Source organism: Mus caroli, unplaced genomic scaffold, assembly GCF_978045245.1.
Source record: "Mus caroli unplaced genomic scaffold, Mus_caroli_1 scaffold_8, whole genome shotgun sequence".
Taxonomy (NCBI): Eukaryota; Metazoa; Chordata; class Mammalia; order Rodentia; family Muridae; genus Mus; species Mus caroli.
This window is the reverse complement of record NW_028227263.1, coordinates 12776184-12803179: the sequence shown is the minus strand read 5'-3', so window position 1 is coordinate 12803179 and position 26996 is coordinate 12776184. Positions and strand designations below refer to the sequence as shown.

Genomic DNA, 26996 nt, shown 5'->3' with positions numbered 1-26996 from the left:
GTACTATTTGACCTTGCAAAAGTGTCTTCTATCTCAGCTGTAGCTCTCCTATATATAAATTAATACAATATTATTTTATATAATAATATGTACACATACATATTATGTATATACACATATTATTTTATATATCTTTAGTCTCAGCACTGAGGAGGCAGAGGCTCTGTGAACTCTAGGTCAAATGCGGCTCATAGTGAGACATTCTCTCTAAATAAATAAACAAATAAATAAATAAATGTATTTAATCAATCTCTCTGATTTTGCTTAATACACATCACGGACAATCACGGAGCTCCCCCAGCTATAAACCCAAAATGGCATTGTTTATCATACATCATATTCTATTAACGCATGAAAAAAGCTTCACTATTCTGGCCTTGAAACTGTTTGTTCAAGTCTTCATAAATAGACATATTCAACTGTATCAAAGCACAAAAACCAAAAACAGATTCTTTCTATAAATTCATTTACTGTTTTGAAGTTCTCAACTGATTAACAGCTACAGAAAACTGTCATAAATCACAATAAAAATATTTATATTTCAAATACAAGAGAAAATCTTAAATTATTCTTAGTTGATATCTAAATACTGATTCCCATGCTTGTGGCTTCCCATTAACCCATTATTCCTATTCAGTCTGTGTAGCCTGGGTACTTACTAAGTACTATTTGCACTTACTAAGCCTAGGTACTTACTAAGTACTATTTGCATTTCCTTCTTCTGTATCAGTTTTACTTTGCAGTTTCTTCTAGATAGCTAACTGATTTTGTCCAAGGAAGTCTCCCTTTTTTGAAAAACCAAAGCTGCTACAGTGTTTCCAGATCTACCTCCAAAGCTGAACTTGGGTGTTGGCAGCTCTTCAAAAAGTTCAAATCCTATAAAACAAAATTAAAATATTTGTTAGAGATATTTGTACTAACAATATTCTTTCACATCTTTTCTAAACTTAATTTTGCAATTATTTTCCAGCTTACCCCCAATTTTTTTTTAAATAAACAGGAAACAAAAAGGACCAAACACAACTGGCAGGGAAGTCTTTCCTCATTTCCTGAAATGCTTGCCATTACCCTCCTTCCATCTCCCTTAGTCTATTTTACTATCTCCTTGGTAGGAAGTAGCTGTGACACACTGAATTACTGTCACATGCTAGTACTGCTTCTTATGTGGCTTTATATGTAGGAACTCAATCACATCAGAAATAGAATGATATGTAGACCAAGCCAGCCTTGAACTGCTTCTGCCTCTCTGTGCCTCTGCCTCTCTCTCCCTCTCCCTGCTTCTCTCTCTCTCTCTCTCTCTCTCTCTCTCTCTCTCCCTCCCTCCCTCCCTCCTCTTCTCTTCTCTTCTCTTCTCTTCTCTTCTCTTCTCTTCTCTTCTCTTCTCTTCCCTCTCCTCCTCTCCTCTCCTCTCCTCTCCTCTCCTCTCCTCTCCTCTCCTCTCCTCTCCTCTCCTCTCCTCTGCCTCTCTGCCTCTCTGCCTCTCTGCCTCTCTGCCTCTCTGCCTCTGCCTGAGAATGCTAGAATTAAAAGCGGGCAGCACCACCACCACCACCTGACATGATTTTTTTTTTCATTAAAAATAAGAGGGAAGCAGGGCAGTGGTGGTACATGCCTTTCCAGCACTTGGGAGGCAGAACTCCGAGTTCCAGCCAGGGCTACACAGGGAAACCCTGTCTCAAAAACAAAACAAAACACAACACAAAACTCATCAGAGTATTTCAGTAGTAGAATCTTTGCCTCCTATGTATGAGGCTTGAATCTGGAATAAATAAAACAAATAAATAAACAAGTAGCATAAAACATTTACATTGTATGAATAGGACTACCAAGGAAAACTGCACAATTCCTTTCAAATATGGAAAAATCAAAACACCAAAGACCCTTAAAAAGACTGGCAAAATGTGGCACATGAACCCACAGATACTGCGGCAGCACACACACAGGCCCTCAAAAGGTTCAAGCCACGCAGTCTCAGCACTGAGAGGCTGAAGTAGGCACAGGCTCTACACAACAAGCTGTTTGTAGTTGATACCCACTGGCAAAGAAAAACTCAGTTCTCACTAATAGACTGTCAATGGACTTCTGGACAAAACCCATGCCCAGGAGTAGTAGGCCAACGCAAAACATAGTCACAGTATTTTGGTAGTTTTTGTTGTTGGTTTTGTTTTGTTTTGTTTTGTCTTGGTTTTATATAACCTCAAACTCAGAAATCTGCCTGCTCTACCTCTGGAGTGCTGTGATCAAAAGCCTGTGCCACCAACACCTGGCAACTTTTTGTCTCCTTATGCTCTGTTTAGGCACTTTTGCGTTTTTATTTCTATTTCCATTTTTGTAGAGATTTTGCTGTTGGTTTTGTTGTTGAATTTTTTTGGTGTTTTCCCCCCTTCTGGGTTTTATTTTGGTTGTTTGGTTGTTTGTTTGTTTGTTTGTTTGTTTGGGTTTTTTGTTTTTGTTTTGGTTTGGTTTGTTTTTTTTTGGTTTTTCAAGACAGGGTTTCTCTGTGTAGCCCTGGCTGTCCTGGAACTCACTTTGTAGGCCAGACTGGCCTCGAACTCAGAAATCCACCTGCCTCTGCCTCCCGAGTGCTGGGATTAAAGGCGTGCACTGCCACGCCCGGCTTTTTGGTTTTGTTTTTAAAGAAAAAAGAAGATAAAGTTGGGTGGATAAGGCAATGGAGAGAACCTAGGAGAAGTTAGGGGAGGGGAAGAAGTGTGATCAAAATACATGGTATGAAATTTTTTTTCAATTATAAAAGAAACAGATTAGTGAGGTGAATTTCATTCTAAACCAGCTTAGATCGACTGTGGCAGCCAATCTAAGCAGCTAAAACGGAGGCCTTCAGTAGGCTCTGCAGCAGAGCACTCCGCTGCTGTCTTGCATCTAAGTCCAAGCACCATTTTCTAAGTAAATCAATCCTTAAAACTCATTAATGCTATGTAATTGTTTCTCTAACACCTCCTATTATAATATTTTCATTATTTTAATTTTCTATTTAGTTCTAAAACTGAATATAATATAGAGTTTACTTAACAGTTCTCAGACACATTCACATTTTAAAGCACAGTATTCCAGGGTAAAGCCTGTTCCTCATTACCAAAAACAGACCAATGTGTTTCTGTCTACTGGTTCCAGGGGTAAGGAGAGAACACCTGCATTTAAGAACCAAGAAAGGAACTTTCTCTATACAGAACTCTTGAGCATTTATTAAAACTGTCGAGCTTTGGAAAGAAGGAAGGATTATTGCTAGAACCGAACAGTTCTAAGAGAAACAAATGTAGCATGTAAGATAATAAATTGAACAACAAAGTAAAAGACAGTAAATCTCACACAATTCTAGTTTTCTAAAAGTAACAGTAATGAAGCCAAAAGCTCGTATTTTCAGGAATAAACACTTCAGGGTTTCCATTATAAAACCTACCAAGGCCACTGCATGTACACAAGAGGACACAGGATATATTCTCTTTCCTAGTCCTTTAATACTAAAAGGAAAACAAAATCTAAGATAGGTGCATTCAATATGGTGCAACATGGTTACAGAAAACAGTGTGCAGGAAACTCTTGAGGTAGCTAATCTCTCATCAGCTTGTGACAGGGGTCAAAATGTAGCCAAATATTTAGTCTAGAATCATTTACTTAATACTTCATCCCAAAAATTCTTTCCATTCCTCTATAAAATAATTAGTACTAACCCTGAAGAAAGACTCTAAGGAAAAGGCAGACGAATACCAAAAAAATTTCAAAATACTTTCCCAGGAATGCCTGTGTACTACATGAATAAACTAGAAGGTAAAATACTTCTTAAAGTGTCCAAGGAAGAATCTGAGAAAACTTCAAATGCTCTCTGTATAGATATAGATTTTTAGTGCTCACAAGACTCCCCATTAGTGGTAGAGTCTTAATTACCTTTGGCTAATGAGACAGAAAAAGTCCTGCCTGACATAAAAAAACAAAGGGGACTTCCTTAAGAACCAGTATGTAAAACTGCTATACATTCCCCATTTCATTTCTGTGCAATATTATAAATAATTGCTCTATATATACTGGAAACAAAAAGACAAATCCTAAATACTTAAATGACCCCTAAAGCAAATCATATAAACTACATATAAAACTAAAACATTGGTCATGTACTTCCATTTGTATGATTATAGATTCACAAATAAGTTGGTGCACTGAAGTCAAAAGCATAGTCCACGTGCTCTGAGTCTCTGGACAGCAGATCATAAAGCTTAAATAAAAGATTGCATTGCTTAAATAAAGAGCTTGATCTTTACAAGCTCGTAAATTTTAGTACTTAACTGCCAGGATTTCTGGGAAAAATGTTAAAAAGGTCTCTGGATCCCAACCAATTTACTTTTCTGTGCTCTATATACACAGTTCAAAGTTATTACCAAGGTCATTAACACAGAAGAAAAGCAGGCAATTCCCACACCAAAAATGTAGAATACTGTACCCACCGGGGAGCCAAGCACGAGTATAAAAGCTAAGGAAGCGCACATTCCAAACGGTTACCTTCGCTGAATGCGTCTAGCAACTCTGCCTTGGTCCAATTACACGAGGTTATTAGGAAAAAGCCCTTTACTTCCAACACCCTGGAGAGAGACATCACATATTGCTTCCTCTTCTCAACTGCATTGTCAGGATTAAGACTTATGGCATCGTAAGTCCCTTTGTCAACACAAACATGAAATCCAGATAGCTTTGTAGAGGGACTCAAAAAGTCTTCTACCTATATTAAAAATGAATGTCCATATGAGAACAATTAACACAATTTTTATATAACTTAAAGTGACAGCATATAAAAGTTTAGAGATAAAAGGGCCCATTATGATGGCACTTTACATATAATAAACATATTTTGAACTTTATAGTTAACTTTTATGTGCTTTATTTCCTAGATCATTAAAGCCAAAATTAGAAGAGAGGTTGATAGTGTTTCCTGGACATTTCAAATATCTACAAATTTGGAAACAAATCAAAGCCAGTAATACTGGCTCCAAAGCCCAGTTTATAAAAAGTTGTTTCTTATGAAAATATTCAACATATTTATCAAAATGACAAAATTTATTTGGAACCCAAGTCATTGGAAATAAGACTTATGGCTTATACTACCACTTGAGGGCCTAAAGTAAACAAGGAATTATCAAAAGTTCCTTTGTTTTGATTTAGCAGCTCACAAAGCTACTAATGGATAGAACAAAAAACCATGAAGCTTAAGAAATCCAGGGACTATTTAAACTATGATTACTTAACTCAGTAAATGTCTTGCACTTTAGCTTTTAAAATTCATCAGTATCCTGTTTTTAATAACCTAATACAACTACAATATTTGAAATTGAGATGTGCTTCCATTTTATAATACACAAATTTACCAATGAATTTAATTCTAAAATACTTTTAAAATCAAACAATTAGCCGACCATCATTCATATCATTTTAATAAGGTAAGTAACTATCTAAAACAATTCCCCTAAAATGGATACTGTATATTGGTATTGAGCTGCTTCTCTGGGTGACAGGGTCTAACACATGTAGCCCAGGCTCTCCTAGATCTACTAAAGTTGCAGGTGTGTACCAACACACTACACTCGACAAGTACTGCTATTAGAAGATGAAATTTCCCACTCTCCATACCCAAGGTATAGAATTCATGACATCTGAATCAAAACACAGACTACATGAAGAGCTTCCTCAGTGGGAACATCCTCACCCTAAGCCCCTGCACAACATTCTTGTATTCCAAAGGTACTTCATGACACTTGTACTTATTAAATACAGGATACAGCAGCAAGTGAGAGAGTAAGGAAATCTGTTAGAATAGAATAACCTTGTGCTTTATACAGGGAGAGACAAACAACAAATAAACTGCTATTGTTTAAGAGAATCGTCCAGAATACACACATTGGAAACCTAAGTACAGTCACATGCTATCAGGATTAGGAAGAGATCCCTGGAAGGTGATTGAGTCATGAAGTCTCTCTCTTCATGAACAGATTAATGGGCTAATGAGGGACTGGCTTTGTTATAAAGGAAAACTTTCTCTGGCTTACTTGCTTTGCTATGGCACAGAAAGAAGGCCCCTTATCACATCATTTAAGAATCCTAGACTTTTCAGCCACTAGAACTGTGGACTTAATAAACTTCTATGCTTTACAAATTACCTAGTCTATGTTGTTCAGTCATAGTAACAAAAAGGTAACAAAAACAAACTCATAAAGGAAGTATTTCAAGCAGCAGCAGAGATGGCTCAATAGGGTTCTGCTCTTATGAAAGGATCATATCAGGTTGCTCATAACTGCCTACAGTGGAAGCTCCTGGAAGTTTAATGCTTCTGCCTTCACATGCACACATTCACATGCACACACTCACATGCACCCACATGCACACTCACACACACACACACTCACATGCGCCAACATGCACACACATGTACAAACTCACATCACCCATATGCATACTCACACCTACCCACATGCACACACTCACACACACCCACATGCACACACATGTACCAACATGCACACTCACACACAGCCACATGCACACATTCACATGCACACTCTCACATGCACCAACATGTACACTCACATGCACCCATATGCACATTCACATGCACACACTCACATGCACCAACATGCACACACATGTACAAACTCACATGCACCCATATGCATACTCACAACCACCCACATGCACACACTCACACACACCCATATGCACATATTCACATGCACTCTCACATGCACCAACATGCACACTCACATGCACCCATATGCACACATTCACATGCACACACTCACATGCACCAACATGCACACACATGTACAAACTCACATGCACCCATATGAATACTCACAACCACCCACATGCACACACTCACACACACCCACATGCATACACTCACATGCACCAACATGCACACACTCACACACACCCATATGCACACATTCACATGCACACTCTCACATGCACCAACATGCACACACATGTACAAACTTACATGCACCCATATGCATACTCACACCCACCCACATGCACACACTCACATGTACAAACTTACATGCACCCATATGCATACTCACACCCACCCACATGCACACACTCACATGCACCCACATGCACACTCATACACACTCACATGTACACACTCCCATGTACACACTCACACAGAGACTTTTTTTTTCAAACTTTCAGACTCAGTGAGTAAGAGCTTTTGTCACCAAGCTAGGCAATCTGAGTGAATTTCTAAGACTGACATGATAGTTAGAATTAACTCCCTCAAGTGTCCTCTGACCTGCACAAGCTTGCAGGGGTGCATCCACACACCACACAAAATAAACAGATGTATGTAGTAAGATAGCAATACTATTTCTGATAGGGCCAGCAGGATGGCTCAGCAGGGAAACCTGGAAGTTAAGTGTTAGCCCTGGGGTCCATATGATGAAAGGAGAGAAGCAACTGCAGCAAGCTGATCTCAGATCTCAATTCACGAACACACTTATGTCCACACAAGTATACACACAAAAATAAAGCAATTTAAATTTTAAAAAATAAATTACAACCATTTAATAATGATATACCATGAAACAGCTCTTTAAAAGTGTTTCAGCGGGCATGGTGGCACACGCCTTTAATCCCAGCACTTGGGAGGCAGAGGCAGGCGGATTTCTGAGTTCGAGGCCAGGGTGGTCTACACAGTGAGTTCCAGGACATCCAGGGCTACACAGAGAAACCCTGTCTCGAAAAAACAACAACAACAAAAAAGGTGTTTCAGATACAGTGCTATTAAGAAAGCAAAAATGGGGTCTGGATGCTGCTGCTCTTCACTGGCTGCTCTTCAGTGGCTTCAGGTTGGGTTCTCAACACCATCACCTACTATCACCTGTAACTCAAGATATAGGGACTATGCAGCCATCTTCTGGCCTTCTCAGGCAAAGCACTAATACACATCAAAATAAATAAATCTTAAATAAAATAAAAATAGGGCCTGAGCTCAGGAAATAAAGGCACTTGCCACCAAACCCAACAAACTGAGTTCAATCCTGAAGCCCACATGCTAAAAGGAGACCCTCTACTGTGCACATGTATCCAACACACACACACAAATAAAGGAGACCGTCTACTGTGCACATGTATTCAACACACACACATACACACACAAATAAAGGAGACCCTCTACTGTGCACATGTATCCAACACACACACACACACACACACACACACAAATAAAGGAGACCCTCTACTGTGCACATGTATCCAACACATACACTCTAAAGGAGACCCTTCACTGTACACACACACACACACACACACACACACACACACACATACACTAAAGGAAACCCTTCACTGTGTACTGTGGCACACGTATCCACCTCACACATACAATAAATACGTGAGTGTAATTTTAAAGAGGAAAAAACAGCATGGTGGTACATGCCTGTAATTATAGCACTTGGGAAAGCAGAGGCACAGGAAGACCAGAAGTTCAGCTACATAGCATGCGGGAAGCTAGCCTGAACTATAGAAGATCCTGTCTCAATAGAATAAAACAGAACAAAGAATCATGAGCCAGCCAAGATGGTGTATACCTATAGTGTGTCTTTAGAAAGTGAAGGCAGTGGGATCCTTAGGTCAGTTGAGGCTACAAAGGGAAGCACCCTAATCTTGTGGGGAAAAAAGAAAACACTAGTAAGATTGTGAATGACTAGGAAGATAAATCATATATATATATATATATATATATATATATATATATATATATATATATATAAATCAGCACACTCCTTTAATCCCAGCACTTGAAAGGCAGAGGCAGGCAGATCTCTGAGTTTCAGGCCAACCTAAATTACAGAGTAAGGTTCAGGACTGCTAGGGCTACACAGAGCAATGCTGTCTCAAAAAATACAAACAACAACAAAAGCAGCCTGAAGGGGCTGGAGAGATGGTTCACTAGTTAAAACTGGCTGCCCTTCCAGAGGACCCAGGTTTGATTCCCAGCTCACAACCATCTGTAACTCTAGTCCCACAAAATAGAACACCCTCTTCTGGCCTCCTCAGGGGCCAGGCATACAGATGATACATAGACATACCTGCAGGCAAGAAATTTGGGGGAAAAGAAAAAGAAAAAAAGAAAGAAAGGGAGAGAGCGGAAGGGAAGGGAGAGAGGGGGTAGGGAGGGAGAGGGAAAGGGGTGTGGGGAGAAAAGAAGCCTTGAAAGGCCTCTCTAAGGAGGTGCTATTTCAACAGAGATATGAATAATGGGAACAAACTTGGCCTGCTGAGAAACCTAAGGAAAGAAAGGCAGAGATAGCAAGGATAAAACCTTAGACAAGCTTAACACATCTCAAAAACAATACAGCCAGCGACTGAAATACTGAATAAACGGAAAGGGTTAAAAAATGAGTGTTAGTGTACCAGGCAGTGGTATACACCTTTAATTCAAGCACTAGAGGGAGGCAGGGGCAAGCAGATCTCTGAGTTCAAGACCAGCCTAGTCTACAAAGCAAGTTCTAAGATAGTCAGGGCAACATAGAGAAACCCTGTTCAAGAAAAGAAAGAAAGGAGCGCAGGCAGGCTAAATATGGAGTACAGTGGCAGACTGTCTGCCTACCACATGCAAGAGAATATATTTGACTCTAGCACAAGGACAGACTTCTGAAAGCTAGCTGTAGCATCTAGGTTCCATGCTGAATACAAAGGGAACCCAATGGAGGTCTGTGAACAAAACAGTAATGTAAGCTAATTTTCATTTTAGATCAAAAATACTACTTTGTGGTAGGTACATGGATCTGAGGTCTGTAAGCTTGAGAGTGGTAAGGCAAAATGATTGAAAGAAAAGAGAAGAACTGTGGTCGACTCCTTGTGTTTTAAGTGTCCTAACTTCCTTTTGTTGCTATGAGAAAACACTCAGAGCAAAAGTAACTCTGGAGAGGAAAGGGCTCATTTTATCTAACATTTCCAGGTTATAGTCCAGGAATCTAGGCAGGAACTCAAAGGAGGAACCTAAAGCTAGCTCACTTTCTGACTTACTCACAGGCTTATACTTAAGTAGTAGCTTCCTTATAGAGCCCAGGAATACTAGGGATGATACGTCTCACAGTAGACTGAGCCTTCCTGTATCAATTAGTAATCAAGACAATGCCCAAAGATATGCCCACAGGCCAATCTGATCTAGACAATTCTTCAGTAAGGCTTTTATAAAATTGGCAAAGCTTTAGGCTATACAAAATTGACAAAGCTAACTAGGATGAAGAATTAAATAACAATATTCGGCAGAACATTCTATACATTTATAAGTTGACTTTTTAAAATAGAAGTCATTTTGAGAAATAAACATAACCAAATCCCTCCATCCTCACAGTTTAAGTGTCTGTAGCCTTCCTTCTGGTGGAACCTCAGGCAGAAAACAGTACCACAGGGACAGCTAGCATTTATAACTTTTTAACCTGATTAATCCAGAGCCAGCTACTGTATGATCTTGCAAACATACATGGAAGATATTGTATGAACACACACATATATACATACACAAAGAAGAATACTTTCCAACAAAGCATAGTCTTACATGCCTATCATCCAGCTAGACAGGCAGAAGAAGGCAAGTTTGAGGCTGGTCTGGAATACACAGTAGGACTCTGTCACACAAAAATGAAAGAAAAAAATTCTGTAGACTAGATTAAAATTTTAATATTTACTTTTAGATGTTTCAGTTTGTATTATTTACGATTGATCCTTAATTTATAAATGCAAAAAAGTAAGCAAATTAACATACTTTGTAACATTTAAACACTATAGCTTATTTTAAAATATTAATATAATTAATAGTTACCTTCAAGTTAATGTTAGATAGCCCTTCTTTCTCTAAAATACTTGCAGAAAGCTTAATTGCAGAAGGAGAATAATCAATCCCAGTTATATTAGAGAAGCCATGTTTCACCTAGAGACAGAGAAATAATTTCATAATTTAGTTTAAAACTGTATTTTTTACTTATGGACTATCATATTCTTTGAATACTAGAGTAATTTTAACTTTGCTGTAGATCAAATGTCATAGAATATCCAGTTATTCACATGTTTAAAGTTTTTATTATATTCTATACAGAAAGCAAAAGCTTAAATCCACAACAAATTTTTTGCTTTTGTAATATCTGATTTCTTTTCAAAAGAAAATTTATTTTCTCAAAGATAATATGTAAGCCTTTGGGCTGAAAATATAATATTAACTTCTGATGTTGTTATGCTCAAATTCACACAGGAATTTATCTCACATTTTACTTAACTCAATTAAGTTATATGAATAAATTAAATGCATATGTAGTGAGTTGGTTTTAACTTATTTTGCTTCAGCAAATTATACATTATTTACTTCTCTACCAGCCACATAATTTACAAACAATATAACCGTATAGCACTTTTTCACTTTTTCACCTATTTCACATATTCTAGTAGATCTTTGTGAAAGACCTGTGATAGAGGCGTGGCAGGACCCAGTTTCCACAGAGAACGAGGCAAGGATGACTAGGTTTGAGGGTTTACTATCTGCTGGACAGGAACCTCCTCAGATGTGTGGTGGCTATGGCGAAGGCATAGCGGCTTCTGTTCTTTACCCACACCCAATTATGCTGTTTATTATGATAAAATAATTTCGAGGGGCTAGAGAGATGACTCAGTGATTAAGAGCACTGACTACTCTTCCAGAGGTCCTGAGTTCAAATCCCAGCAACCAAATGGTGGCTCACAACCATCTGTAATGAGATCTGATGCCCTCTTCTGGTGTGTCTGAAGACAGCTACAGTGTACTCATATACATAAAATAAATTAATAAATATTTTTAAAGGAAAGTGTTTAAAAATAATAATTTCAAAAGAAATAGAAACAACAAAAGTAGAAAAATATGGTATGGACTGAAATTCTTCCGGTGGACATCATTATTTACTTCCTTCAAAAGCTAACATAGTAAGGGGCTGGAGAGATAGTGCAACAGTTAGGAGCACTGGTTGCTTTTCTAGAGTTCCTGGGTTCAATTCACAGCAACCATGTGGTGGCTCACAACCATCTATAATGGGATCCGATGCTATCTTCTGATATGTCTGAAGACAGCTACAGTGTTCTCATATACATTAAATAAACAAATAAATAAACCTTTAACCGAAAAAAAAAAAAAAAAAAGGTTAACATAGTGCCAGGCATGTGGTACACGTCTTTAATCACAGAACTGGAAGGCAGAGGCAAAAAGATCTCTGTGAGTTTGAGGCCAGTCTGATGCTCCAGACCACCCAAAGCTACAGAGTGAGACCTTGTGTCAAAAAAAAAAAAAAAAAAAAAAAAAAAAACAAAAAAAGGTAAAAAACACTTTTCAACCTTAAGGGGCTGAGTTGTAATCTAAACTCAAAACACACAACACCAGTTATTTTTCCCCTTTCATTTTTCCTTTTGCTTTGTTTTTGAGACAGTCTCTCTCATTGTATAGTGTGGTCTAGGCTGATCTCTGACTTGCTATTGAGCCTAAGCTGACCTCTAATTTCGGATCCTCCCGACTCTGCTCCTGAGTGCACCACCATACCCACCTTCCTTTCTGTTCTGATGGGAAGGGCTGTCCTCTCAGCCACCTCCATCTACCACAGCCACCAAAAGACAGCCATTTTCTTCTCATTTCTCATAATTCCTTCTCTAACAGATGAAAAACCTAGCATGATTCTTTTAGCAGTTCCTTCTACCATGACTGTTGACCCTTCATTACAACTTAAAAAATTATGCTGATGTTTTTGGATTCTATAATAATCACGCAGAGCCTCAAAGCTATCAGCAATGCTTTTCCTATTCAATTATTGCACCAAGTAAAAAAAAATAAATGGACACTCTAAGAAACAATCAATCAAAACTCAAGGAGGAAACTGACATTAAAATAGGCCCCAATGGGCCAGTGGAAGTGCACATCTTTAACCTCAGCACTTGGGAGGCAGAGGCAGGCTGATCTCTAATTTCAAAGCCAGCTGGGTCTACAGAGTGAGTTTCAGGATAGCCAAGACTACAATGAGAAAACCTATGTGTGTAGGGGAAAGAACAAAATGATGCAGGACAGGCCCTCAAGACCCAAATGAGAGAATTACCAGAGACAGATTTTAAAACAAAAATAAAAATAACATGTACAATAATTAAATCAAGAAAGTCCAGGTATAGGTTTGATGGATTAGACTCTTTTTTTTTTTCTTTTTTTCTTTTTTTCTTTTTTAAGACAGAATTTCACTATAAAGCCCTGACTAGCCTAGAACTCATTATGTAGATCAGGATGTTTTTTTGTTTTATTTTGTTTTGTTTTTTGTTGTTGTTGTCATTTTTTCGAGACAGGGTTTCTCTGTGTAGCCCTGGCTGTCCTGGAACTCACTCTGTAGACCAAGGTGGCCTCGAACTCAGAAATCTACCTGCCTCTGCCCTGCCTCCCAAGTGCTGGGATTAAAGGCGTTTGCCACCGCCACCACCACCCGGCTCAACAGGGTGACTTTAAACTCAGATATTTACTTAATTCTGCCTCTGGAGTGCTATGATTAAAGGCATGTTCTACCATGCCCAGTTTGTATGATATTATTTTTTAAGAATTAGTAAAGAAAATATCCCTGTTCAAAACAGAATGACAAATGACAAAGAACCATAAAGATCTAACATGGCAACCTATATATATATAAAATCTAAAATATTTACAGATATAAGTGATCCAAGAAGGGGAAAGAAACCAGAATGGGCAAGAATAAAAAACAGCAAATAACTGACATTTTTCCAATCCTGACAAAGGGACCCAATCACTTCAAATGAAAATGAGATGCAAAGAAACAAAACCATATACATCACAGTATTTCTGATGAAAACTAAAGAGGAAACTCTAGAAAGTACCAGAGAACAAGAACAGAGAAACAAGAAGACACATTACTTCCTAAGAGCAAACCTAAGGGTGTTGTCCAGCTGACAGTCATGAAGAATGGGAGCCAGAAGACAAGCAAAGAAAAATACCAATCTAAGATTAGATAGCAAAACCACCTGTCAAAATGTAAAGTAGGGCTGGAGAGATGGCTCAGTGGTTAAGAGCACTGACTGCTCTTCCAGAGGACCTGGGTCCAAGCAACCACATGTCGGCTCACAACCATCTGTGATGGGATTCAATGCCTTCTTCTGGTGTCTGAAGACTGCAATAGTGTACTCATATACATTAAATAGATAGATGATAGATAGATAGATAGATAGATAGATAGATAAACAATTCTTGGGGCTAGAGAGATGAGTCAGTAAGTCAAGTGCTTGCTGCACCAGGGATGAAGACCTGAGTTCAGAACCTCAAAACCCACATGAATCTCGAAAAGTCAGATGGGATAGCATGCATCTGCAATTCTAGTATCTTACAGCAGCAGTTCTAAACCTGTGAGTCACGAATCCTTTGCGGGTCGCATATCAGATACTTACGTTACAATTCATAACTGTAGCAAAATTACAGTTATGAAGTAGTAACAAAATACTTTTATGGTTGGGGGTCACCACAGCATGAGAAACTATATTAAAGGTTTGCAGCATTAGGAAGGCAGAAAATCACTGTCCTAGAGGACTATGAAAGGTGAAGACAGGCGAACCCCAAAGTGTGCAGTGGAGAACAAGAGACCCTGTCTAAGGTAGGAAGTGAGAACAAACACCCAAGCCTGATCCTACCTGTACAGAGGCACCCTGACATACACATGCACACACATGTAGGTATACAAACATATTTTAAAAGATGAGACAAAGCCAGGTGTGGTGGCGCATGCCTTTAATCCCGGCACTCGGGAGGCAGAGGCAGGTGGATTTCTGAGTTCGAGGCCAGCCTGGTCTACAGTGTGAGTTCCAGGACAACCAGGGCTACACAGAGAAACCCTGTCTCAAAAAACAAAACAAAACAAAACAAAACAAAAACAAAAAAAAAGATGAGACAAAAAAAATACTTGTGAGTCAGATGTGGTGCACACCTTTGATCCCAGCACTCAGGAGACAGAGGCAAGTGGTCTTGTGATCTGTTTTGTTTTGTTTTTTTAAATAAAAACAGCCACCAATTTTATTTTCACACTTCACAATGCAAGTGAAAACTATTCTTTTTTAACCCCATTTCACCCTCCCCAAATTTATTCTCTCTGCTAGAAAACACTCAGGCTCAGTCAGCATCATGATCTCCTAGTGAAATACAAAACTGAGAGAGAGCCCTACTACGCGCATCTGTCTGGCTGAGTCACTCCAGGGGGAGTGGGAAGCATCATCTGACAAGTGGGAGGCATGTGGCCTCCCATGGGTAGCCTCATTCCAGGAGCAGATGCCACGGACCCATCAGCCCAGCATGGATGGGCCTTACCAGTTCAGCACTGCTGGAAAATAATGCACACAGCCAGAACTGACAGGACATAGGATGTTAACTAGTATGACAACTGAAGACTCAAAAGAAGAGCCAGGAGCCGGGCGTGGTGGCGCACGCCTTTAATCCCAGCACTCGGGAGGCAGAGGCAGGCGGATTTCTGAGTTCAAGGCCAGCCTGGTCTACAGAGTGAATTCCAAAACAGCCAGGGCTACACAGAGAAACCCTGTCTCAAAAGAGCCAAACAAACCAAAAGCATAGTGTGTGGATGGATAAATAATGTGAGACACAGCCACGTAACAGAATGCTCAGCAATAACAAACACACCCCATATCCAAGCTTCCTAGCACCAGGGATGCAAAGGATGAGGATTGTAGGCCAGAGGTTAAATATCTGGCTACTAGCAGTTTTGTGGCCATTCTGAGCTCCAGAGACCTTATCCAAACAAACAAAAGCATGACTATTTAGAGGATTAGAGAGATGAGTCAACTGGTACAGTGTTTGTTGCTCAAGTATGAAGTTGAACATCCAGCACCCACGTAAAAGTATCACACATCTATAATCTACATCTATAATCTACACTGGGAAAGAAAAGGCAGGAGGATCTCTGGAGCCAAGCAGAGGAATCAGTAAGCTTCGGGGTCAGCGAGAGGCTATCTCAGAAAAAAAAAGTGGAAAGGGCAAGCAGGATGGCTTAACAGGCACAGGTGCTCACTGCCCAGCCTGACAACCTGAACTGATCCTCAGAACCAGCTAACTCCACAAAGGTGTCTTCTCACCTCCACATGCACACTCCCAAATACATAGCATACAGAAACACAAGCACACATAAACAAAATAAATGATAGAATTAAAAAAAAAAAAAAAAAAAGGTGGAGAGTGTGAGAAAGACACCCAATGTTAACTCTTGGCCTACACATACATACACATATATATTCACATGAACACATGCACAACCAAGAGAGAAACAATAAAAAATTTAAAAGGGAAAACTAAAATTACCACTTACCACAAAGCCCATAATTACAGACAGAGAAAACCTATAAGAAACTATAATCTCAAGGATAAACCATTAGCTTCTACAAGTAAGCTACAGCAATTCAAAGGAAGGCCTAGCCAATGGCTCAGTGATAAGAATGGGTGTCCAGCGTGCACAAGACCCTGCGTTCACAAAACTGAGTGAGTAAAGTCCACATGCACACTCCCAAATACACAGCATACAGAAACACAAGCACATAAACAAAATAAATGATAGAGTTAAAAAAAAAAAATAAGGTGGAGAGTGACTGAGAAAGACACCCAATGTTAACTCTTGGCCTACACAAAATTGAGTAAGTAAAATCCAAAACGTCTACAGGTAAAATGAACAGGTGAATAAATATGTGCGTGAGATGGCTATAAAAAGAATCCTACGCAGCCAGACAGCAATGAAAATAACCAACTACTACAATCAGCACCAGAATCTTCCAGAACGTTATATGGAAACCTAAGTTCTACTGACACACTCAAAACCACGCTAACCAATTTAGGAAGTGCAGACCCAGTTGGCTGACCTGCAGAGGACAGTGGTTACTTTTCCTGAAGAAGAAAGCTGACCACAGTGACCACTGTGTGGGTGTTCAGACAATCTACTGAGCTGCAGACATTTCACGCCTGAGCTCTAAAGAACACGCTTGTTTTGTCTTGATGTTTAAAACTGTTTCAAGAAATGTTACTCTGCCTCTCTCCTCACTATGCCTAAAAAGGAAACCAGCTCTTACACAATGCAAAACACAATATGGTAGCCATTTGAACTTAATCTACATCTCTATCCTTACTCCACACAAATTATATTTTACCAGTTACTTAAAGGCACAAGACCTATGCTGCTTCAACTTTCATGTATTTAGTTCTCGTTATCCAGTATTTTCTCTCTCTGTAATTACACTCTGCCCACACTCACTTAGATTCCCTCCCAATTTGGATAGTAACTCCTCAAGACCTTTCCTCATCCCCCCATTTCCAATGCTGTTTCCTCTTTTATACTCAGTATATCCAATATCACATATAATGAGCTACAACTTAACTATCTGTCAGCCCATCCTATATTATACTATAATCCAAGCTCAAGATCCACACTTTCAAGCTTCCAGTGCCATATTTGTATGTGGCAGTCAATAGTAAATTTCAATCTTTTTGTTTATACCCTAAGTGGCTCAGTTAGTAAAGGCACTTGCTGTCAAGCCTGATATCCAGAGTTTAATCCCTGAAACTCACATGCTAGAAGGAAAGAACTGATTCCCTCAAGTTGTCCTCTGACCTCCACATGGGTGCTGTGATAACACATGCACACACATATACACATACACATACAACACACAAATATATAAATGTAGCAAAAAATTTTAAATAAGAAAAATCAGTAAGCTAGATGGTGGTGACACATGTCTTTAATCCCAGTACTCAAGAGGCAAAAGCAAGTGGATCTCTGAGTTCAAGGCCAGGCTGGTCTAGTGAGTTCCAGACACAGCAGGGACTACACAGAGAAGTCCTGTCTCAAAAAAAAAAAAAAAAAAAAAAACAGAGAGGGAGGAAGGGAGGGAGGGAGGGAGAAGGAAGGAGGGAAGGAAGGGAGGAGGAAATGGTAAAACCACCTAAGATGAACCTCCATCTTACACTTCCTGCATAGCAATGACCAATATAAACACAGGATAATACTGATAGAGGAACTTGTATCAAACCTTGGGTACATGAACAATGTATTTTTATTAAGCCATATAATTACCTAAAATGAAGAATACATGCCCTATTAGAATTGCAAACATCTCCTTTTAAACTATTTTTAAAAATTTATATACATAAATGTTTTCCCTGCATGTATGTACACCATAAACAGGCCTGGTGCCTATGGAGGCCAGAAGACTTAAAATAATCCCCTGGAGTTGCTGGTGGTTTTGAGGGAGCCCATGCTAGAACTGAACCTGGGTCATCTGCAAGTGGCAATGACTCTTAAACAACAAGCAACCTCTTCAGTCATATATATATATATATATATATATATATATATATACACAGATTTCCAGACCTGAACTAAGAGAAGCTAATACAGATCACCCAGTCTACACCCTCAAGAGAAAATGAAGCCCAGAAAACTTAAGCAGGCTTGCTCAAGGTAAAGACTATAACAACCAAAATAACCAAGACTAGGACTCTAATCCCCTGGGGCTTCTCACTTAGGGCATTAGGTCCTGATCACCAAAAGCAATCTCAAACAACATAATCCCAAATGACGAAACCTCAAAAGACCAATATCACTAAATATAAAATCCTACAAGATCAAGAATCTCAAAAATAACTCTGGGAAAAATCATTTTAAAAACTCTTTAAGCCAGGCATAGTGATGTACATCTGTAATCTCAGCACAGAAGGGATAGAGGAATTTAAGAAGTTCAGAACAACCTCAGCGACAGAGTAAGCTAGAGGCCAGCCTGAGCTACACGAGACAATAAACAAAATAAAATATTGAAAAGGCATTTACTTAAGGGCTGGAGACATAACTCAATGTTAGACAAACTATATCCATGGGAAAACAGGTCATCCAGCATTGTGGCAGACATGTAATCCCAGCCCTCAGGAAGCAAAAAAAAAAAAACCAGCTAGAGGACCTGAGTTAGGAGGCCAGGCTGGATAATACAGTAAGACCTTACTTCCTTACTTCAAAAACAAAACAGGGGGCTCAGCATGAGAACACACTCCTTTAATCCCACAACTTGGGAGACAGAGGCAAGTGGGTCTCTTATGAGTTTCAGACCAGCCTAGTCTACAAATCAACGTCCAGGCCAGCCAGAGCTACACACTGACCCTTCTCAAAGGACAAAAATAAAAATAAACGCAAGCTGAAGAGATGGCTCAGTAGCTAAGAGCATATTCTGCTCTTGCAGAAGATGTTAAGTCAAGTTCCCAGCACCCACAGAATGGTTCACAACCATCTCTAACTCTACATAAACTCATGTAGATGAAACACCCATTTATATAAAACAAATACAAATTAAAGTTTAAAAATAAACCCACATTAAGATTTGTTGATAATTTGCAAACAAAGAAAAATAAACTTTCTGAAATTGTCACAAATGCTAAAAAAAAAAAAAAAAAAAATCAATCCCCCCTCTTCATTGGCTAGTATCAGTGTCCCTATGCACAGGCTGTTTACCACTACACCTACAACACTGTGATGATTCAAATCTAAAAAAAGTATAAAAACAACTATTCTTCTGGTTTTGTTGCTGTTTGCTTGTTTGTTTTTGAGACACGTTTTTACTATGCATCCTCGGCTGGTCTGGAATTCTCAGAATAGACCAGGAATGCCCTGAACTCACAAAGAGCCGCCTGCCTCTGCCTCTCTGCCTCTCTCTCTCTCTCTGCCTCTCTCTGCCTCTGCCTCTGAGTGCTGCAGGTAAAGGCGTGTCTCATTATGACTTGCCTAAATTACAATCAAGTCTTTAGACATTTCATACAAAATGATGCAAATGAAATATATAGCAGAGGAAAATGAATAATTATTAAAAAAAACTGGTGATTTAAAATCTGGGAATGAACAAAAAGTAAAAAAAAAAAAAAAAAAAACCATGAAAACCCAACATATAAGAAAAGATAAATTATGAACAAGAACAGAGAAGTAGTCCCTGAGGGCTGACCAACTTTCAGAAGTCTCACATCAAGGTGAGTTTTTGCCTTAATTGGAGAAATAAATTTATTTATTTTCTTGGGTAATGTTCTTCTGAAATTCTATAGCTTACATAAAGCAACATAACTTCCTATCAAAAAGCTCTACCTTGGACTGGATCCATGGCTGAGATGTTAAGAGTGCTTTCTGTTCTTCTGGGGAACCTGAATTTAGCTCACAGCACCCACCTAGGAAGGCTCACAACTACCTGCAACTCCAGCTCCAGAGGCTCCAACAATCTCTTCTGGTCTCTGTGGGCATCGTCATACATACAGCAAACACAGGCACTTAACGTAGTAAAAAGTAAATCTTTTTTAAAAGTAATGAAAAGGGGGGCTGGAGCCGGGCGTGGTGGAGCACACCTTTAATCCCAGCACTTGGGAGGCAGAGGCAGGCGGATTTCTGAGTTCAAGGCCAGCCTGGTCTACAGAGTGAGTTCCAGGACAGCCGGGGCTATACAGAGAAACCCTGTCTCAAAAAAATTAAAAGGGGGAGGGGGTGCTGGAGAGATGGGTCAGTGGTTAAGAGAATTGACTGCTCTTCCAGAGGACCCTGGTTCAATTCCCAGCACCCACATGGCAGCTCACAACTGTCTGTAACTCCAAGATCTGACAACCTCACACAAACATACGAGCAGGCAAAAACATACCAAGGTGAATAAAATAAAAATAAATAGTTTTTTAAAAAATGTCATCTTCAGCACCATGCCTGTGTTGTTTTGGCCACTTAGCAATTTTCTTCCTTATGGACTTAGACAGGGGCCACAAATTCAACACACAAAACTGGTGAACAAACACCATGACTGGGCACCTGAGAATCTTCAAACCACTCAGCAGTATCACTGCCTTCATCATGCAAACATGCTTTCAATTCATCAGAAGTTCCTAGCATCCCACCAGCAAAGAGTAATGCCAATGAAGACAAGTGGTACTTTTTGTGTATGAATATGTGGATACAAGTGCACAGGTGTTCTTATCTGTGTGTGAGTGAGTGTAGAAGCAAAAGGTCAACACTGGGAACACTAGGTAACTTCCTTAAATGTTCACCTTTTCTTCTTTTACATTTTTGAGCTAGTATCTCTCATTAAATACATAGCTCAAAGCTCAAATGACACATTTATTTTTAAATGTGCATGGGTGTTTGCCCATATGCATATCTGTGTATAACCTGTGTGCCCGGTGCCCACCTGGCCATCAAACCTTCTGAAACTGGACTTACAGACAGTTACAAGCCACAACTCTGGGAACAGGATTACAGAGGGTTATATGAGCTGCCATGAGGGCTCTAGGAATTAAACCCAGATCCCCTAGAAGAGCAGCCAGAGATGGTTAACTGCTGAAGCATCTCTCCGGCAAAAAATAAACAGATAAAAACCATTTTAAACTGGATTTCATCACTACTGTGATGCACAGCCAAGGTATCCATTTACCTGCATATTCTGTTGGCTATGCTACTGAAAGCACTTGATCGTAATTGAATTTCCCCACAAATGCACTGGCTGAGCGGAAGAAACAAACACTTTACTGGACACACTTTAAAATTCACTTGCAGAAGGCTGGGCTGCACCTAAATCCTCATTCATCTGTCATTACTGTCTTGGGATGCAATTTAAGCTCATTTTCCAAAGCTTCAAAATCTTTTCAAAGCTTCACCTTTTCTAGGTATTAATACACAACAAAGCATTAAGTTTTAAAATGTTTAACCCTAACAGAGGGTGAGTTTTATATCTTTTTTTTTTGGGGGGGGGGGGTTTTTTTGGTTTTTTTTGAGACAGGGTTTCTCTGTATAGCCCTGGCTGTCCTGGAACTCACTTTATAGACCAGGCTGGCCTCGAACTCAGAAATCCGCCTACCTCTGCCTCCCGAGTGCTGGGATTAAAGGCGCGCGCCACCACGCCCGGCTTTATATCTTTTTAAATGGAGATAGTTTCGAAATGCAATTTGGGCCATCCATTAGCCAAAGTGAGGTATTCTGCGGTTAGACTTGATAAATATGTGTCTTCTTCAGGAGGCAAGCTGAGCTTGCCCAGAAGGCCAGTGAGCTGCTCCAGTGCCTCCTGACAGGGGCATCCTTTGCAAGGAGCACAGTGCAATGCCATAGCGGCAGCAACACACAACTGAGTCATTCCGGAAAGAAGACTTTCTTGCAGTCACTCATTCATGTGCTTTGGTGTTTCGCTTACATGTATGTCTGTGTGAAGGTGTCAGATCTCCTGGAACTGGAGTTACAGACAGGTGTGAGCTGCCACACAGGTGCTGAGAATTAACTTGGTTAGAATTGAATTTGGAAGAGCAGCCAGCGCTCTTATTCACTGAACAATTTCTCTAGCCCCCTAAATATTTTTGGTCCCCCAGTCCAAAATTTTTTTGTTCAGAGCTGAGGACTGAACCCAAGGCCTTTCTACCACTAAGTCAAATCCCCAACCCTGGTTTTCGTACATTTCAAACCACCACTTTAACTGCTATCTCTTCGACACTGCACTGTCATTTGAAGACTATTTCAGCTGCCAAATTCTGTTAAGCATGTATGTGTGTTTGAAGGTCTGGTTGTTACAATTAAAGAATTTCCACAGTACCAGTAATTAGCTTTAAATGTTTTTTTTTTTTTACTTGCTGGGCATGGTCACACACAGCTTTAATCCAAGCACTTAGGAGGCAGAGGCAGGCAGATCTCTGTGTGTTTGAGGTCAGCCTGATCTAAATAGACAGTTCTGGGACAGCCAAGGCTACACAGAGACACTGTCGCAATTTAAAAAAAAAAAAAAAAGAAAGAAAGAAAGAAAGAAAAAAAACTGGAAAAAACATTTACACGTAGTGTGTTTATGTAAGTAGATGGGTAGCCCCTATGGAGGTCAGCGGCTAAGTAACTAACATTACTCGATCAGTTCTCTCCTTCCACACATTTCAGGACTCAAACTCAGGTGGGCAGGCTTGGGGGCAAGCATCCTCACCCACTGAGCTGTCTCACTGACCCAAGCTTTAAAACATTGAAACCGTTAAGTAGCTCTATATAATTGAATTATCAAAGCCTTGGGGAGAGTATGATAGTTCAGCAGGTAAAGGCACTTGGCTCCCAAACCTAATCCATACACACAAACAAATATTCAAAACTAAAATATTGCAAAGCCTGCTTGCAAGGGAACAATTTTTCAGATTTCTTTCATTGTATTCTAAGGAATACAGTAAGAAGGAATTACGCTGCTTCCCCAAAACCAAATTATTCATAGTAAAAGTATCTAGAGACAAAAACCAGTAAGAGATATAGATTTGAAAGGGGTTTATTAGAGGAAGTGGGTCACACAATTATTGTGACTGAGAAGTCTCCCCGGCTGTCTGCCAGGGAATGTCAGTAGCCTGACTTAGTTCAAGCCCAAATGCCAGAGGCAGCAGTGAAGCTAATTAACGCTCAGTCTGTGGCTCAAAGCCCAAAGATCTAAGACCACTGGTGTAAGCCCTCGGGTCCCAAGGCCAAGAGTTTCAAAACATACAACAGCAAAAGAAAAGGGTTCTAACTTTCAGAAAGACCAACTTATCTGCTCTGGTGTTCCTGACAGGCCTCAACCTACTGGAGAGTGTACACTTATACTGAGACAGCCCTTCCCTTACTCCACCCAGACTCAGGCATTGATCTCCTCTGGAAAGCTCACATAAATATCCTAAATAATGGGCAATCGGGATTTCTGGTATTCGCCACAACTAACATGATACAGCTACCATTCATAGGGCTATAAATGTTCTAACCCCCTCCACATTATGCAGCTTTCTAGTGCCTATACACCCTTTGCTTTGGAATACAGCGACTGAGGTTTTCAGAATTCTGGCTTCCAGAATTTCAACATTCAAGATTTTACTCTTTCAAGACTATGACTTTTGAGATTTTATGCTCCTAGGACTCCAGCATTCACTAGACATCTGGGAGTTCATCTTTCAGGATTACGTCTGACGCCATGTATCGAGTGCTTTCCACGATCCAATCAGTCGCCCTTTCCTCCCAGGTGAACACTCAAAGTCAGTGTTCCAACTGATTTCTGTTTCACAGTTAGATGGTAATCTCTTAACTGCAACAGTTCTTTAAACATCCACCTTAGAAGTTGGCTCAAGGGCTGGAGAGATGGCTCAGCAGTTAAGAGCATTGACTGTTCTTCTGAAGGTCCTGAGTTCAAATCCCAGCAACCACGTTGATGGCTCACAACCATCCCTAACAAAATCTGATGCCCTCTTCTGGAGTGTCTGAAGACAGCTACAGTGTACTTACATATAATAAATAAATAAATCTTAAAAAAAAGAAAAAAAAAAAAGAAATTGGCTCAAACATATGAATACTAAAAGTACCAACAAGTTCAACCAGGAAAACCCCATTTCCAGTTCCAATATCAAGCACTGAGGCATCCAATGGGATCTTGTGTTTCTGCATCCACCGTATTAGTCGGTTCATACTCTCTTCCCCAAACCTGTGAGAACAGAATACAAAGAGCAGACAGACAGCAAAAGTTACAACTACACGTTAAGCTGTCTATACCATAACGCACGCTCAACGCCAGTCCTGAAAAGTGACAGTAGCACTTCTCAGTAGTTAAACTTTATCGTTACTTACGATGCTGTGCCTCTAAAAATGGAACACCCAGGATATGTGGATATTATACATATTTATGTATATACCCACGTGTAACATACAAGTATACTATATCTATAAACACACATATTCTATCTACAGCAACATTAATCCTTAAACATGGGGTCCTAGTAACTGCCTCTTTGGACATCAGCAAACGCTGGTTCTTACTTTCTAAAAAAAAATGACAACTGTGGAACGAAAGCAACTTTCTAGCACTATGATCAATGTAAATCTGGGCCATTAAAAAAGAAAAGACGCATTTAAAAGCTGTCAGTGAAGACAGAGGCAGGCGGATCTCTGAGTATGGGACCAGCCTGGCCTACAAGTGAGTTCCAGGACAGCCCAGGCTATCAGAAAAACCTTGTCTTAAAAAAAATAAAATAAAAAATGAGAACAAGAACAAAGAGAGAAAGAGAGAGAGAGAGATTGATTTTAAAGCTGTCACAGAAGCCAGATTCAGCCCCAAGCTTCTGAAGAGCTCAAGGCTGCTTTGCTGTTTTAAGTCCACGTGTTCACGCTCTCACACCCACACAAACAACTCCTCAGCTTAACTTACCAGATTTCTCCTGTATCCCCATATTCTTGGAATGTTCTCAGTTCTCTCTCATAAACAGCATCCCAACTATATAAACAATGAAATGTGAAGCAAGAATCTCAAATTAAACTGTCTTTTGTGAATTAAACAAATATTTCCAATGAAGTTCATGGCTCCTTACAACAGCCTTAAACATTATTAGTGTTATCAATAAGTGCATATATTGCATTTAAAAAAAATCCTTGGGTTAAAAGAATGGAAATTATGGATAAGCAGGATGAATCATACAAGTACTTATACCCATGGGATGAATACTCCTATATACATTTTATCTTAAATAAAAAGGAGCAATTGTCCAAGGATCCCAAGTCCAAAAGTGAACTGCACAAACTGAGTTTGTTACTCCAAAGTTGGTCTTCTATATGCAGATTCAGGATTTTCTAATCAGTAGGTCAACTGTTTGCTCACAATGAACGCAGCCAAGATAAAATGGACTTAAAATTAAGTGCTACAACAGTCTCTGCCTCTCCCTGTATTCTAGTTCTCCCATTAAATCTTCTCTTAATCCTTAAAACTGCAACCCTTCCCATTATCATCTGCTTTCTCTTCCTATTTCATCTCTAAAATCCCTGCTCCCTCCTCCAAAATTTCCTCTCATCTTAATGCCTGCCCACCCCCGCACTCCTCTATATGCTTATCCATTAATTTCTGAGATTCATCTTTCTTTCCCCAGAACCCCTACCATCTATCTCCCTAGTTCCCAGTTTAGAGCATCTTCCATTTCGACTACCTCCTGCTCCGGGACCTCACAGCTTTGTGGGGACCTCTCTCGGGCCTTTGTATAATGTTGCCCAACTCTCTCCCCCCTTTCCCTAAGCCAGATTCCACCCCTACACGGACTCCCCAAGGGCCTCGGGTGGGCTTGCATCCCTTGAAGTGCTTGGGAAGTGCTTGCGATCTCGCCTCTTAAGCCACACAGGTCGCCTCCGCCCTCCTCCCTCAGGCCCCATTCAGGAGAGGGCGCCATCTCCTTCCGGGCCTCAGGCGCCCGCTCACCCTCCCCGCCACACTCACTGCTCTCGTGTCCCCAGAGCGGACGGGACGAAGTCATCCGCCGCGGAACTGCCCTCTGGAGATTGCGCGGGGACCACAGCACCGCTGTGGCCCTCAGCATCCGCGTTCATATCGCTCTGCGCCTAGTGAGCTGTCGAGGCCGCCATAGAGACGCGACTTGAGCAGAGGGGAGGCGCGGGCCTGGCCTCTCTAGGCAATAGGAGGCTGTCTCTCTAATGCTCCAGACCAGACCTTGGGAGGCCAAGCACAGCAAAGAGCCGAGGCTGCTTAGAGGCCACTAAGTGTACAATGCTGGCTAGAGAAGCCAAGATAGCCTTTCAGCCAACATTACATTTACCCCTTACTCTCTAGCTCTCAAAGTGACCAAACCTGGGGACTGCTGTCTGTAAGTCATCGTTCAAAATACTGCACTTTGGAAAACAAGCTGCCAGAAACCACAAAAACCGTCTGAAACGCACAGCCCTCAGCCCAAATGCTTGTCATCTCACTCTTTCAAGACCTATCTGGAAAGTGGATAGGTCGGCCTCATTGCATTGCTGCCTTCCCGACCAAAAGACTAATTTCATTTGTGGCTAGAATTATGAAAAATGAATTGACATAACCGGCTGACCTTTTAAGAGCTAATGGCCAAGGAATTGAATGCCTTTGGGCCACCCAGGGTACCACCACCAGCCATGGAATTATGATAAAATGAGTAGTCAAATACT

At 40.2% G+C, this 26996-nt stretch overlaps 2 protein-coding genes across 4 annotated transcripts in view; both read right to left on the bottom strand.

Moving 5' to 3' along the window:
- Nucleotides 1-850, bottom strand: part of Fam53b (family with sequence similarity 53 member B) — a 117590-nt gene extending 116740 nt beyond the window's left edge. Inside the window, exon 1 of the mRNA XM_085841225.1 lies at nucleotides 697-850. The gene's annotated coding sequence lies outside the window, so the exon portion shown is untranslated. The remainder of the gene's footprint in view (nucleotides 1-696) is intronic.
- Nucleotides 227-26488, bottom strand: Eef1akmt2 (EEF1A lysine methyltransferase 2). 3 transcript variants are annotated; one of them, XM_021168067.2, is made up of 6 exons: nucleotides 26290-26486; nucleotides 25237-25302; nucleotides 24402-24516; nucleotides 10832-10939; nucleotides 4513-4729; nucleotides 227-876 (listed from the first exon to the last, which is right to left on the bottom strand). In XM_021168067.2, exons 1-6 carry the CDS (start codon nucleotides 26397-26399, stop codon nucleotides 758-760), a joined length of 735 nt encoding a protein of 244 aa, XP_021023726.1. In that variant the 5' UTR covers nucleotides 26400-26486; the 3' UTR covers nucleotides 227-757. The 3 variants fall into 3 exon arrangements, with proteins under 3 accessions (XP_021023726.1, XP_021023725.1, XP_021023729.1); XM_021168066.3 differs by lacking the exon at nucleotides 26290-26486 and adding an exon at nucleotides 26110-26248; XM_021168070.2 differs by lacking the exons at nucleotides 4513-4729; nucleotides 10832-10939 and having other exon boundaries at nucleotides 26290-26488.
- Nucleotides 26489-26996: the final 508 nt, after the last annotated feature.

Coding starts and splice junctions, on each gene's coding strand:
- Eef1akmt2 (XM_021168066.3), bottom strand. CDS start 26,225: ATGGGGCCTGAGGGAGGAGGGCGGAGGCGACCTGTGTGGCTTAAGAGG. Junction 10,940..24,401: donor GGGTTTTCCTGGTTGAACTT/GTTGGTACTTTT, acceptor CTCTGTCTCTAG/GTGAAACATGGCTTCTCTAA. Junction 877..4,512: donor GCTAGACGCATTCAGCGAAG/GTAACCGTTTGG, acceptor TTTGTTTTATAG/GATTTGAACTTTTTGAAGAG.